Here is a 14194-nt window from a genome sequence, read left to right as displayed (position 1 = left end):
TGGTGGCGACCTCGGGGCCCAGAGTCTCCCTGCCACCGCGGAGGGAGTCCTCTTTCATGCCCATCGACAGGACCCCCGTGAAACCTCCGACGGAGAAGAAAAAGGGGGGGGCAGGAGGTCGTCGTGGATTCGGCCTCAACCTCTGAGGAGGAGCTGATCGAAGTCTTAAGCCACGGCGTTGGTGTGGAAGAAGACCAGCCCGTCGGGAGGGACCCCGACCTATGAGACGACGAGAACGTCGAGGGTGCCGACGGGGCTCCTGACCGCCCGTCGGACTCCCCTCAACCAGTGCTGCAAGACAACTCGGCGGCCATTTTGTTGGCTATTCAGTCCTTATGCTCGGAGATAAGGACGAGATTGCCGTTACCACCAACGGAGGAACCTCTCCCGACGGGGGACCCGGAGCCAGGCCCTTCTGGGAGCCCTCCTCCTAAGAGAAGAAGGATTCATCCTCCACCTCCTTTTCAACCATCGCGCCCTGCTCAGCCCTCCTCCCCGTCCACGACCCGTGGGAATGATACGGGGACTGACACTGCCGCAACGGGCACAGACGACGAGGTTTACGACGAGGATCTCCCGTCGTCACCTCCTCCCCGGGCTTCCCCACCCGACGAGATTGGATCGTTTCATGCCATGATCGCCAGGGCATCCAAGCTTTTCCAGCTCTGCCCGGAAGAGAAGAAGGAAGGTTTCCTTTATCAATGGCGCGAGACCAAGAGGAAGACGGTCCTCGCTGTACCTCTACTGGACGATATCTGGGATGAGGGTCTCGCCCTCCTCAAGAACCCATCCACAACGCCTGCGAGAAGGGACCGGTACGAGAAGAAGTACCGTGTCCCGGACGCGGCCCCCTTGGGCCTTCGGGCACAGCCGACCCCGGACTCGGTCGTCTCCGCGGCGGCCAGGAAGAAAGCGGGGGGGCCTCGGCCTCTACGTCAACCTCCCCGCCGGACGGCGAGGGAAAGAAATTGGACACGATGGGACGCAGAGTCATCTCATCGGCAGCGACGACGATTAAGGCTGCCAACTCCTTGGCTATTGTAGCCCGCTACGACAGGGAGTTGTGGTACAAAATCGCCCCCCTGCTGGACTTCTTACCAGACGACAAGAGGGCGGAGGCCCTAGAGATCTTGCAGGAAGGAGAAGTGGCGTCGGACCACGCGATTACAATAGCGACGGTCATCGCTGACACTGGATTTCGCCAGTTGGGCAACGGCGTGTGCCTTAGACGGCGTGGATGGCTCAAGGCAACTGACTTCCATCAGGACGTGCAGACCAGAGTCTTGGACATGCCGTTCGACGGGAACAGCCTGTTTGGGAAAACAGTGGACGATTCCCTACAAGCCATCAAGACGGACACAGAGACGGCCCGGGCTCTTGGTGTTCTCCAGCAACGACGGCCGCCCTTTCGGAGCGGCGGAGGCAAGCAGGGTGCCTCCAAAGGTTCCGGCGGCGGATTTTCCACCTATCTTCAAGCGGCCCGTTCGTCGTCGCAAGAAGCCTACAGGGGACGAGGCAAGTCGAGCGGACCCTGCCGTCGTCGCCAAGTAGGGCAAGGCGGCAAAGCCTCTTCGAAGCAGGACTGAACCGGCCGTGGGTTCGGGCCCCCACCGAAGCACCCCGGTGGGAGGCCGGCTGGCGAACTTCGTCAGCGTGTGGGAGTCCATCTCCACCGACCGTTAGGTGCTGGAATCCCTGGCTCAGGGTCACGCGCTCGAGTTTCTAAAGAAGTGCCCGCGCTTCCCCCCCCGTGGCCAGGAAGGAACATCACGTCCCTCAACTTCTCTTGGAGGTAAAGGCGATGCTCAAGAAAGGCGCCATCGAGCTCGTCCCAAAGAGGCTTCGGGGCTCCGGAGTTTACTCAAGATACTTCCTTGTGAAGAAGAAGACGGGAGGATGGCGTCCCATCCTGGACCTACGACGACTGAACAAATTCTTCAAGGCACAGATGTTCCGCATGGTCACCCTCCAGCACGTCCTGGGTCAACTGGAGGAGGGCGATTTCCTGTCGTCGTTGGATTTGGAGGATGCCTACTTCCATATCCCCATCCTAAAGGGACACCGAAAGTTTCTCAGGTTCGTGGTCCAAGGGCGTCACTACCAGTTCAGAGCCTTTCCCTTCGGATTGAGGTCGGCACCCAGGGTGTTCACCAAGTGCCTCGCACCGGTAGCGGCGCGGCTGCGCCTGGAGGGGATCCACGTCTACCCCTACCTGGACAACTGGCTCATCCGTGCAAAGACAAAGGAGCTCGCCGCGGAGCACACGGCGAGGACCGTCCAACTACTCATGGCCCTGGATTCTCCATAAACTACGCCAAGTCCCACCTGGTGCCCGCGCAAGACGCACTGTTTCTGGGAGCGAAACTCGACACAGTGGCGCTTCTGGCCTCTCCGTCGGAGGAAAGAACGAGGGCCATCTTGGGTAAGGTGCAGCGGATGCTGGTTGCGGACGCGGCCAGGGTGAGGTCCATCAAATCCCTCCTCGGAATGATGTCTTCTTGCATTTATCTCATCCGCCTGTGCAGGCTTCGGATGCGCCCGTTGCAGGAGTTCCTGGACGCTCGCTGGATCCAGACGACTGGCAGCTTCGAGGACAGGATCACACTCGACGAGAGCTTCCGACGAGCGATCCGGTGGTGGGGCACCCGCACGCATCTGACTGCGGGCATGGACCTCCAGACCCCGGGCCACCAGAAGACAGTGACCACGGATGCCTCCCTGGAAGGGTGGGGAGCGCACACCGAAAATCTGCACGCGAGAGGCCTGTGGCTGCCGACGGAGAAGTCCCTCCATATCAACGTCCTGGAACTCCGGGCTGTGTTTTGGGCCCTCAGGTCATTTCTTCCGTCCCTCAAGAGCAAGGTGGTGAGGATCTTCACCGACAACACCACCACCATGTTCTACATCAGGAAGCAGGGCGGTACCAGATCCCCAGCCCTGTCCAAGGGGGCTCAGGATCTGTGGCATTGGGCCGTCGCCCAAGGGATGTTTCTGGTGCCGTTTCATCTGGCAGGGATAAAAAACACCATCGCCGACTCGCTCAGCAGAGAGCTGCGCTCGTGCCACGAGTGGGAACTACGACAGGATCTAGTGGACCGCCTCTTCCGACGGTGGGGCACACCCTAGATCGATCTGTTCGCGACGAACTCCAAGTGCTGGCGGTTCACCAGCAGGTTTCCCCAGCCAAGGAGCATGGGCGATGCTTTCTCGTTTCCCTGGGAGGGCCTGTTCCTATATGCGTTCCCTCCATTGCCGCTGCTGATCCGGCTCATCAACCAACTCAAGAAGTCACGGTGCAGGATGATCCTCGTCGCACCTGTGTGGCGGAGGCAGATATGGTTCCCGGACCTTCTGGACTTGTCAGCCTCCCCGTCAATCAAGCTGCCAGTGGACGCGGATCTTCTCTCCTGGGAAGGAGGCGCCATCCTCCATCACGACCCAAAGTCGCTGAACTTGCAGGCTGGCTCCTGCAGCGTTAGAGTTTGGAGGTTACGACATACCGGCCGACTGCAGAGAGGTTCTTGCAAAGGCCAGGGCGTCCTCAACTCTTAAATGCTACGGACACAAATGGAAGAGGTTCTCTGTCTGGTGCCACGCACAGAAGATTAACCCTCTACGGATTACGGCTCCTCAAGTACTGCCGTACCTGCTGTCGCTGGCCAAGGCTGGACCGGCGCACGCTTCCATCAAGATTCATCTTGCTGCGATCTCCCGATACACCAGAACCACGGGACGGACGTCTTTGTGGTCTCATCGTCTGGTGAAAGAATTCATGAAGGGACTGTTCAGATCGTTCCCTCCGGTGAAGGCCCCGGCGTGGGAGCTCAACGTGGTGCTGACCAAGCTCATGGGACCTCCGGTCGAGCCTCTGCACTCAGCTCCGTTGAAGTTCTTGTCGTGGAAAACTGCGTTTCTTGTGGCCATCACCTCCGCACAACAGGTGGGAGAGATCCAGGCCCTTTCCTGCAAGCCCCCTTACTTGACTTTTCACGACACAAGGGTAGTGCTCAGGACGCACCCCTCCTTCATGCCCAAGGTGCCGTCGGACTTCCACCTCAACGAACCCTTGGTGTTGCCTGTTTTCTTCTCGTCGCCTTTGTCGCCGGCTGAAAGGACTTTGCACTCGCTGGATGTGGCTAGAGCGCTGAAGTTCTACGTGGACCGCACGAAGAGTTTTCGGAAGACGTCACAACTTTTTGTGAACTTTGGACCTGTCAATCAGGGGAAGGCTCTCTCGAAGGCTTCCATTTGCAGATGGCTCTCCAGCTGTATCATGTACTGTCATCGGTTGGCAAACCAACCGCTGCCTGGCCGTCCGAGAGCCCATTCCACCAGAGCGATCGCAGCTACCACGGCGTTCCTATCTGGTGTGCCCTTGCTGGACATCTGCAGGGCTGCTACGTGGAGGTCGACGCACACCTTCACGAAATTCTACTGCGTCGATCGGGATTCCAGGGAGGAGTCCAGAGTCGGCCAAGCAGTGCTGCGCAACCTGTTCGCCTAAGGTGAGCCTGGTGAGGAGGTAAGAATTGCTTAATGTTGAGTTTTGGATGTAATGCTTAATGTTGAGCCTTTGCCACCTCCCGTGGTTGTGCATGTGTGTACTGCTATGTATTCTTTTATTCATGAGCATGTGAATCCATGCCAGACCCCATGCTGGAGAAGGAACAAGTTACTTACCTGTAACTGTTGTTCTCCAGCATGGGTCTGGCATGGATTCACATGCGAACCCTCCCGCCTACCCCTCTGTGGCTCTTCACTTGATCATACTGCCACTTCACGTGCTACCAAATCTGAAGATGGCTGCCAGAGGCGGGGCTTAGGGAGATGGCAGTCATTGGCTGTGGTCAGTATGACGCAGAGATCAGTGATTGGTTACTACTACGAAAGACAGATCAGAAACGAAACTGATACTGATTTTTCTTTACCGAGGATTCCCAGCCTGACGACGGGGAATATTCATGAGCATGTGAATACATGCCAGACCCATGCTGGAGAACAACAGTTACAGGTAAGTAACTTGTTCCATAGTTGTTTTCGCCTGCACAGCCTTGCTGCTCTTAGTGAATTTCAGGTGTATGTATTTTACCATGAACAAAGAGTGACACTGCTTAATATACTAAATGTTCTTGTATCAACAGGTGTTTCTCCGAATGTTTTGGTGAAGAAAGAGTTGGATGCCCCTGCACAATCATGCTCTTTTGAACATTCTGTGAAAGGTACCATAGTTATTTAGCTTTTTATAGTCACTTTGATTCTCCCTGCATTACTTGAGTAATATGATAGAAACTTTAAGCTCTACATATTTTTTGGTTGTATATCAGGATAGCTGTTACACTTTTTAGCTAGTCATGTTCCATACAGAATTTACACACTATCAGTACTTTACATATCAAAGTCTTCAGAATGAATCATAAAATTAAATACTGATAACACCTACTAAATTGACATGATTATGCAGGGAGCGATTGAGTTATTAATCTAACTTAGTTACTTGTAAACTGATAATAGACTGTACACTAAATCTGACTGATATTGAATTCTTGTTGTGAATTAAAGAGAAGAGTCAAGTGGTTTTTATTTTTACGTTTAAATGGAAACTGCCTTAATGTTACTGAGGGTTCCCATCCTGATGTGTGGGACTATTCAAACAGCATGTGAATCTATGAAAGATACCAATTCTGGAGAATAGGAGTTACAGCAAAGTAAAGTAGTCCTTCTCCACGTACTTTGTATACAATTGCATCACCTTTTGGTAGAAAATATAAAGGAGCTGTAACAATCCAACATCTTGGGGTCTTCCTTTTACCGCGTGTGCTGGGAGGGAGTAGATTCCATATGAACAGTCAAAGCAGCCAAGAAAAATAAGAGACTGGATTCAGCATTGTCCAAAGGTAGAGCAAGCATGTCCAGGAACGAACTGCCAAACAAGAATCCAGGAATGATTCTCGCCAGCCATGTGAAACAATAGGGTGTATGAAGTAAGCAAGGGGAAATTACTGGGTGTGAACTGTCGACCTGAGTGAAAAGACGCCACCACAGCACTGCCACTTGCCAGGTCCTGTTCGAATAACTCTAGCTGATTTCTATAGCATGCGGTTTCCAGTGCTCTGGCAGGTGCAGTGCTACTGTGTCTGGTGTAGCGGCAATGATGGCTTGGGAAAAGGTGCCTCTTCTGCAAGCAGTCCCTATCACATTAGTAAAGCGCATGTCCGTAGCCGACATGTCACTTTTGTGCTTGGCCCCTGAAGGTTTCATTGTCTTTCTGAGGAAAAGTGCCTAAACTGTCATGATAGTTAAGGCCTTCAGTTCTGCCGCCCATTAACCATGCAACAGGGAGGTACGGTGGTATGAGGTGTGCATCACATGGTTCAAGCACCCAAATAGAGACAGACTGGCTGCAATTTCAAGAGGTGTTTGGCAATACACAGGCCACGTCCTCAGACCCTCAAGTGTCCTTGGCCCGGCCCAAAAACAAGCCCCGACACGTGGCAGACAACCAGCCTGCTTCTGATGCCTGGAGGACACTACCGTTAAGCAAACCTGGGACAGAACAACTGGAAATAGTCCACTAGCTGATGAGCAAAATAGTAAAAAGGCCACAAGGCTCTTTGTGTTGTGGGGAGATCCAATTGATTCAAAGCTGCATTGTTTGTTACAACATCTCTTCCCTAGTTTAAAACCGGGTTGCAGTTGAGAATGTTGCCTTTGAAAGGTGCCTGCAACCTGTGGCTCTCCAGATGTTTTTTTTTTTTTAATTAAATTTTTATTGATTTTTGGCAAACAGCATAGGTACGCAAATTACAAGATTTGGGCAATCGCCCTCAACAAATCAAACTATAAGCCATTATTCCCTGCGTTTGTAAACCCCCCCGCCCCCTCCCACCAACCCCACACAGTGTCTCGAGCGCTGCTGTCTGCTTATAGGAATGATGCGGCATAGGGCAGCGTCAATCCGGGTTTTCTCCGCCAGTGGTCGACTGGCTTTCCGAGTTCCAAAGCCATTCGTTCCATGTCGGGGCTTGTTTTTGGGCCGGGCCAAGGACACTTGAGGGTCTCAGGACGTGGCCTGTGTATTGCCAAACACCTCTTGAAATTGCAGCCAGTCTGTCTCTATTTGGGTGCTTGAACCATGTAAAGCCGCAGTAAGTCTTTCCGTAAGTAATATGTCTTTGGCAATCATCACCCATTCTTTCCTTGAGGGGAGGGCGGGCCTCTTCCACGTTCTAGCGCGGGCTGCTCTGGCTGCCAACAGTAGGGAGTGCGAGAGGTCCGGTAATTTTTCCCAGTGGTCATCCTTATGCTGCAGGCCAAACAGTACCAACATCGGGTCCAGTGGTAGCACACCTTCTCCCGCCTCTTTCAGCCAGCTAAGGACTTCGGCCCAATAAGTTTGAACCTTCCCGCATGTCCACCACATGTGCCAATAGTTTGCCCTCTCCCCACACCCATGCCAGCAAAGGGGGATTACGTCTGGGAACATCCTAGAAAGTGTGATCGGGTCATACTGCCATCTGTGCAGGAGTTTGACAGCATGGGTTTTGTATTGGCAGGAGATCGAGGTCTTGAATGATCTACTCCAGAGTCGCCCCCAGAGACCGTCTCCGATCCTACAACCCAAGTCTCTTTTCCATTTCCCCCTGAGGCTTTTGGTGGTTCCCTCCCGGGGGTTTAAAAGGGCGGAGTAAAGGAGTGAGATGAGGCCTCTCATTTCTACATAGGTATCTAAAAAAATTTCAACTGGGGTGAGTTTTCTTTGTAATTTGGGCTTTAGTTTTGGTTTCATTAGGATTCCCTTAAGTCTCAGGTAGAGGAGTGGGGAGAGCCTACCTATTCCCAAGGATTCTTCAAGCTCCTGGATACTTATAAAGGACTCCTCCCTGACCAACTGACCAACTCTGCATAGGCCCGCGTCGAACCAGGGTTGATTGTGTTCATGGCCTGGGATTTCCTCTAAAACTGGTGTGGACCAGATGTGGCTCATGGGGGAGGGCCAAGTGGTCACCTCCTCACCGTGTCCCTTACCCTCCAATGCCTCCCACATTGTTACTAGTATTGGGTGATCCCTGATTCTCCTTGGCAGCTTTTTCATCGGGACCCATAACCACTCACCCACTGTGAAAGGGCTCAGGAGGGAGTTTTCAAGAAAGACCCATTGTTTGTTGGGGTCCTCTCTGAGGTGGGGGGCCAGGGTTCTGAGCTGGGCCGCTCTGTGGTAAGTTCGTAAGTCTGGGAGGCCGACCCCCCCTCTATCCTTGGGGAGGGGTGAGTGTTTCATAATCTATTCTGGGTCTCTGGCCTTGCCATATAAATCTCGTTATGCGTTTTTTGGCTTCTTTAAGAAGTGCTTCTAGGGCTTCCAAAGGGAGCATCTGGAAAACATACAGGACCCTGGGGAGGAGGTTCATCTTTACAGCATTTATCCTTCCCATCCACGAGATTTGCCCCTTACCCCATGTCTCCATATCTTTAAATAAGTTGTCAAACAGCGGGGGGTAATTTGCCTGGCTTAGATCTTCGTGGGGCCGGACGATGTTGATCCCCAGATATTTAATCCGTTCGGTTCGAATTTGAAACCCCAGGGGGGACAGTTCCGTGAGGTCCCTGTCTGCATCTGGGGCAAAGGGGAAGATCATTGACTTCCCTATCTTCATCCTGAAGCCTGAGAATTGGCCAAACCGTTCAATAACCCGAACAGCCGAACCGAGCTAGTGGGTTCCCTCAGGTGGAGCAGTATGTCATCTGCATAGAGGCCGAGCTTGAAGGTCCGGCCTCCAACATCAATACCACGGACCATCGGGGCACATCTGATGTACTCCGCGAGTATTTCCATGGTCATGGCGAACAGGATTGGGGAGAGGGGGCAGCCCTGCCTCGTCCCCCTTTGAAGGCTGAATGTTCGTGAAAGGCGACCATTTACCGTGACTCTAGCAGAGGGGTCTGTGTATAAGGCCTTAATGGCTCGCCTGATTCCCTCTCCAAAGCCCAGTTTGACAAGGACTCCATGTAGAAACTCCCAGTCCACCCTGTCAAACGCCTTTTCGGCGTCGATGGCCACCAGGACAGGGTTGTCTTCCTTCGGGGCCACATCCCTCATCAGGTGCAGGGTTTTTCGGAGGGTGTCCGCCCCCTGTCTCCCCTGTATAAAGCCCACCTGGTCAGAGTGGATGAGTACCGGCATATGGCTGTCTAGTCTCGTGGCTATGATCCTGGTGAACAGTTCAGCGTCCACATTCAGGAGGGAGATTGGTCTATATGACCGGCAGTCTGTTGGATCCTTGCCCTCCTTCTGTTATCAGTGGTTTGCCAAAAGACAGAGGCGCTCTCCCAGTCCTCATGATATTTGTGAATAGGCCCGCCAGAAATCCCGCTAGTAGGCCTCCAAAGGCCTTATAGAAGCCTGCGGTAAATCCGTCCTCCCCGGGGGCCCTGCCCAGCTTAAGACCCGATATTGCCTTGAGTACCTCCTCGCACGTTATTGGGGCATCTAAAGCTGATGTCTCTGGGGGGTCCATCACAGGTAATGTTACTCCTCCGAGGTATACTCCCAGTGCCTCCGCCTCCACTTCTCCTTCCCTCCCGTAGAGAGTCTCATAGAACCCCGCAAATTCCTCCACTATTCCCTCGGGATTCGTTTTTGTCCCCTCATCCCTGCATGAGATCCTTGACACCCATCTATCTCTCCGTTGGCCCCGCAGTTTGGCCGCCAGCATGGCGTCAGCCTTATCCCCTTTCTAATAATACCTTTGGCGCAGGTGTTGGAGGCCCGCTACAATTTTCCCCATCTCCAATGCTCTCAGCTCTTGCCTTCTCTCTTGCCTCCCCAGGTCCCTTTCCCTCTCCTTATCCCTCTTCCCTTCAGATCCCTCCAATGCTATTATCTCCGCCCATAGCCTATGAGCCAGGAGAGTCCTGGTCCTTTTTTTGGAAGCCCCCTCTCTAATCAGAACACCCCTCCAGGTCGCCTTTGCTGCCTCCCAGACTGTCTCTATGTTGACTTCACCCGTGTTGTTCAGTTCAAAATATTCATTGATCGCCTTCTCCATCTCCTCCTTAAAAACCACGTCCCTTAGCAGGAAGTCATTGCATTTCCACAGGGATTCTCTGGGTTTCAGACCCGATACACTAATTTCTGCCCAGACCATATCGTAGTCCGACCAGCTAACCGGGCGGATGATGCAGGACTCCACTCGGCTCATGTTCTGGTGCCCCAGATCTATTCTCGTTCTGGTGCCATGGACCGCTGAGTAGAAGGTGTATCCCTTTCCCTCCGGATGCAATTCTCTCCATGTGTCCACGAGCCCATAGCCCCACATCAGCTCCCGGAATTTCCCCTGGGGTCTATCCCCTCGGCTGCCTGGCGGGATGGCCCCTCCACTATGATCTAGTTCCCGATTTGCCCACATGTTAAAGTCTCCACCCAGTATAAGGAGCCCCTCTGTCCTGGACATTATCTCTCCCATCACCTCTTTGAGAAATTCAACCTGGCCCACATTAGGGCAATAGATCGCCGCTAGGGAGACCCTGGAGTTGTGCAAGTCACCTGATATAATCATGGCTCTACCGTCTTCCCTCCCCCACCTACCTCTGTGAGTCTCTGGTTTCTCTGCAGGATGATCCCGACTCCACTCCGTTTCGTGGGAGCGGATGCCCAGAAGGTCTGGCCCACGTGTGCTCCCGGGATGGCCCTCTCCTCTCCCGTAACCGTTCTAGTTTCCTGTACGAAGAGGATATCTATTTTAGCGTTCTTCATTTCCCTCCCCAAGAGGGAGCGCTTTGCTGGGGAGTTCAGACCCTTTACATTGAGTGAGCCAATTCTCAGTGACTCGGCCCGGCCCCTATTCTCATTTTCCGCCATTGGGTCCTTGTCTTGTATGTACCGTCTTCCCGGATCTGTGCTTGCTGCCACCTTCCAATGTGGTTTTGAGACTGTGTGGGTCCCCAAAATCCCCAACCCCAACTCCCTCCCTTCCCCCTCCCCCCTCCTGCTCTTTATCATGACGCCTGCCAACGGGCAAGCCACCAGGGTGAATGCAAGTCCATCCACCGCAGTCCCCTCATTAAGCTCAGCGTCCCCGACCGGGGCTGTTTGATTCAATCTCTCCATTTCACTAGTAGCGAGCCTCTGACCACTTAGTCCCCTTCGGCTTCCGTTGTGGGGGTGTTAAGTTTCTTGAATTTCCTTCGGCCCTTTATCTTCTTCTTTGTGGACCAGGGGCCCTCCGGCTCCCTCACAGCGCTCCGAGGCTCTTGCACCTCCATCTCGTTTCCTTCCTCTGGGGTCTCCCCCTTGAGTACCTGCAGCACTTGGGATGCCTCCTTGCTGCTGGTTACTCTATAGTCCACTCCTGAGCGTTCGAAAGACAAGGCGAATGGGAAGGACCACCTGTATCTTATGTCTTGGCTGGTGAGCCACTGGGTGAGTGGCCGGCACTCTTCTGCGGGTAAGAGTGAAAGCCGAGAGGTCCTGGTAAATCCTCACTGTGTCTCCTTCGAACAAGAAACTCTCCAGCCTTCTCGCTTTCTCGAGGACCTCCATTTTATCTCTTTAGCGGAGAAAGCGCACAACTATGGACCTTGGGCCGCCCCTCGCTCCACCTCCCCCTCGGTGGGCTCTTTCCAGCTGGACTTCCTTGCCCCCCTCGAATGTGAAGAGTTGGTTGATGAGGCCCTGAACCTTTCTCCCCACGTCTGCGGCAGTCTCGCCTCTCTGTTGAGTCACACCCATGATGCGCAGGTTGTTTCGGCGTTCTCTATTCTCTAGCCCGTCCATTTTCAGGGCTATGTCCTCCTCTCTGATTTCTAGGTCTGTTAGCCTCGCTTCGTATTTCATGTCTAACAGGTCCATTTGGAGGTGGTTGTTTTCCATACCCTCCATTTTGTCCTCGAGCGTCTCCACTCTCCCCCCGAGATCAACTATAGAGGCTTGTATGTCCGTTCGAATCGCTTTTATCTCCTGGAGGATGTCCTTGAGCTCGTCCTTCGTTAGCACTGCGGGGTGGGGGTCGGCACTTGAAGGCATGGTGCCTCTGTGTGGATCACCGAGGGGTGCGTTGGACCGGCGGAAGCGTTGGAGGGAGCGGATTGCGCACGTGGGCTGGGTTGATTCCAGGGCTCCGGTCTCTGGGTGGGGGCGGGGGGCGCCTCTCACCCTGCCTTAATTTCCTCTGGTTGTCTTGGGCCCTCCCCGCTTCCGCGGAGGCAGGCTTGCCTGTGGGGGGGGGGACCCCGGTGATGGCTCCGGTCCTCACGAGGGAGGCTAGCATTGTGATTGGGGCCTGTTTCCCCTGATGCGTCACAGCTGAAATGTTACGGGGGGACCCCTGTGCTCCAGGGGGGAAGGCCGTGCCAGCTTTAATGGGGTGAGTTGCGCTGTTCCGTGCCCGGGGGGGGGCAAACCCAGTCCGCCGAGTATCAGTTCTCCCCCCTGCGCCCCTCACCTTCTTCAGGCCGTCGAGGGCCACCACACGTCCATTGTGGGCTCAGACCCCTTCACTGGGGGCTCCTTTTCTAGTAGGCCTCCGTGCACGGGGGATGGGTTGGGAGGCTTCCGGAGTCCTGATTTGCTGCTAGTGGTCCGCACCGGAGCGGTTCTTGGTGGTGTGGGGCTCCCACCAGGACTCCCCACTCGTCCCTGGCCCCCTGCGATGTCCACACACCACCGGGGCAGAGCTCCAGGGCCCGCTCAGCATCAGTGCACGGCGGGGGGCGTGCTCTGGCGTCTTCCTCCCGGTGTTATGGGCATGGGCCGCGGCTGCAGAGATGAGAACCGGCTACTCCGGGTTCCGCGGCAGGTCCGGCCGAGGCCTGGGGCACCGCGAGAGGTGACGCCCTCAGTGGCTCCGCTGCCAGGCCTCCGAGAAGGTGTTCTCTCTGTTGCTCGGCGAGCGGGGCTTCAGATCGGGGCCAGGCTATATCCACTTTCAGAGGAGCGCTCGATTTGTTGGGCCGCTGCCGCGGGGGCGCACGTTCCCGTCGGGTTTATTCAAAACTCCCGGCCGGGAATTGGCTCAGATTGCTAGGCCCTGCGGTGGTGGAGAAGCACTGGTCTCACACATCAAGCATGCTCCGCGCCCCCTGGCGGTCTCCCAGATGTTTTTAACAAAGACTCCCATGACCCTCACCATTGACTATGCAGGCCACGGCTAATGGGAGTTGTAGTTCAAAATATGTGGTGAACCATGTTGCAGACACCCTGGCCTTGACTCATTGTATTGGATAACACAGTGGTAAGTATCTTTCACCAAATGACTAACCCATTCAGTCATTTGCTGTAATGTGTTCTCCAGCGACCTGTCTCATTATGGGCAGAATTTGAGAACCGTAATTAAGGGATCCATGATTTGGTCGTTTTATCCAATAATATTTAAAACCCTGGAAATATAAAATGTACACAGCATAGTCCTTGCAAGCAGCAATCAGACTTGACATTGGCAGAGTGGGAGCAAGCAGAAAGCGATACAGGGGGAAAGAAGGGTATCAGTCTCCACAAGATGTGATAGACATTATATTTGGGTGCAAAAAGTCTTCTGAACTGATGAATCAAACACATCCTGAGCAGCTTGGTTTTCTGTTGGACTTCATACATTTGTAAATCCTTGTTTTCAGCAATGGTTGCCCGTGTAGCCATTGCTTGGTACTGTGTGGCACCCCCTCGGATTGTGGAAAGATACAAAGTAGTACTTTGGAGATGGAGTTAGTTAGCAATTCTATAGGTGACATACCTTTTTCCAGAAATTAGACGCTCATTTCCAAAAATGTGAACAAGGCCAGGATCTGCCTCTTACAAGTCAAACAAATGGCTGAATCCAGTAATATCCCATGGACTTCTTGCCAGAAGCCCAATACAACGAAAACTCAATTGTCCCCTGGATAAATCTGACATTTAGATCCATTTGGTTTTTAATTTAATTTTATTCGGGTATATAGAGCGCTTTCATCAAAGTACTTGACAGACAATAAAGTACAATGTTGATGCAACTGATAATCCAATATAGTCCACAATACCACATCAACCAGTTGAAGAGAAAATTAAGATCTTTGAACAAAGACTGAAAAATAGATGAAGCTTTGAGGACAGATGTGGGTAAGATATTATAGATTTACTGCGTTCGAATACACTTCCAACCAAACCCAGTCTGAAATCGTATAGCTGTGGTTTTTCTCCCAACACAGTCTATAGCCATTTTTGTTA

The 14194-nt window shown here is 53.5% G+C and overlaps 1 protein-coding gene across 3 annotated transcripts in view; it reads left to right on the top strand.

Moving 5' to 3' along the window:
* Nucleotides 1–14194, top strand: part of NFAT5 (nuclear factor of activated T cells 5) — a 1479138-nt gene that overhangs the window by 1190127 nt on the left and 274817 nt on the right. For all 3 annotated transcript variants that reach the window (XM_069635522.1, XM_069635523.1, XM_069635524.1), the window contains exon 10: nt 5142–5219. In XM_069635522.1, coding sequence (XP_069491623.1) covers nt 5142–5219 — 78 coding nt within the window. The remainder of the gene's footprint in view (nt 1–5141; nt 5220–14194) is intronic.

Source organism: Ambystoma mexicanum, chromosome 1q (genome assembly GCF_040938575.1).
Source record: "Ambystoma mexicanum isolate Mex_15411 chromosome 1q, UKY_AmexF1_1, whole genome shotgun sequence".
Lineage (NCBI taxonomy): Eukaryota > Metazoa > Chordata > Amphibia > Caudata > Ambystomatidae > Ambystoma > Ambystoma mexicanum.
Note: the sequence above shows the minus strand (reverse complement) of the source record. Positions and strands in the feature narration are given on the sequence as shown.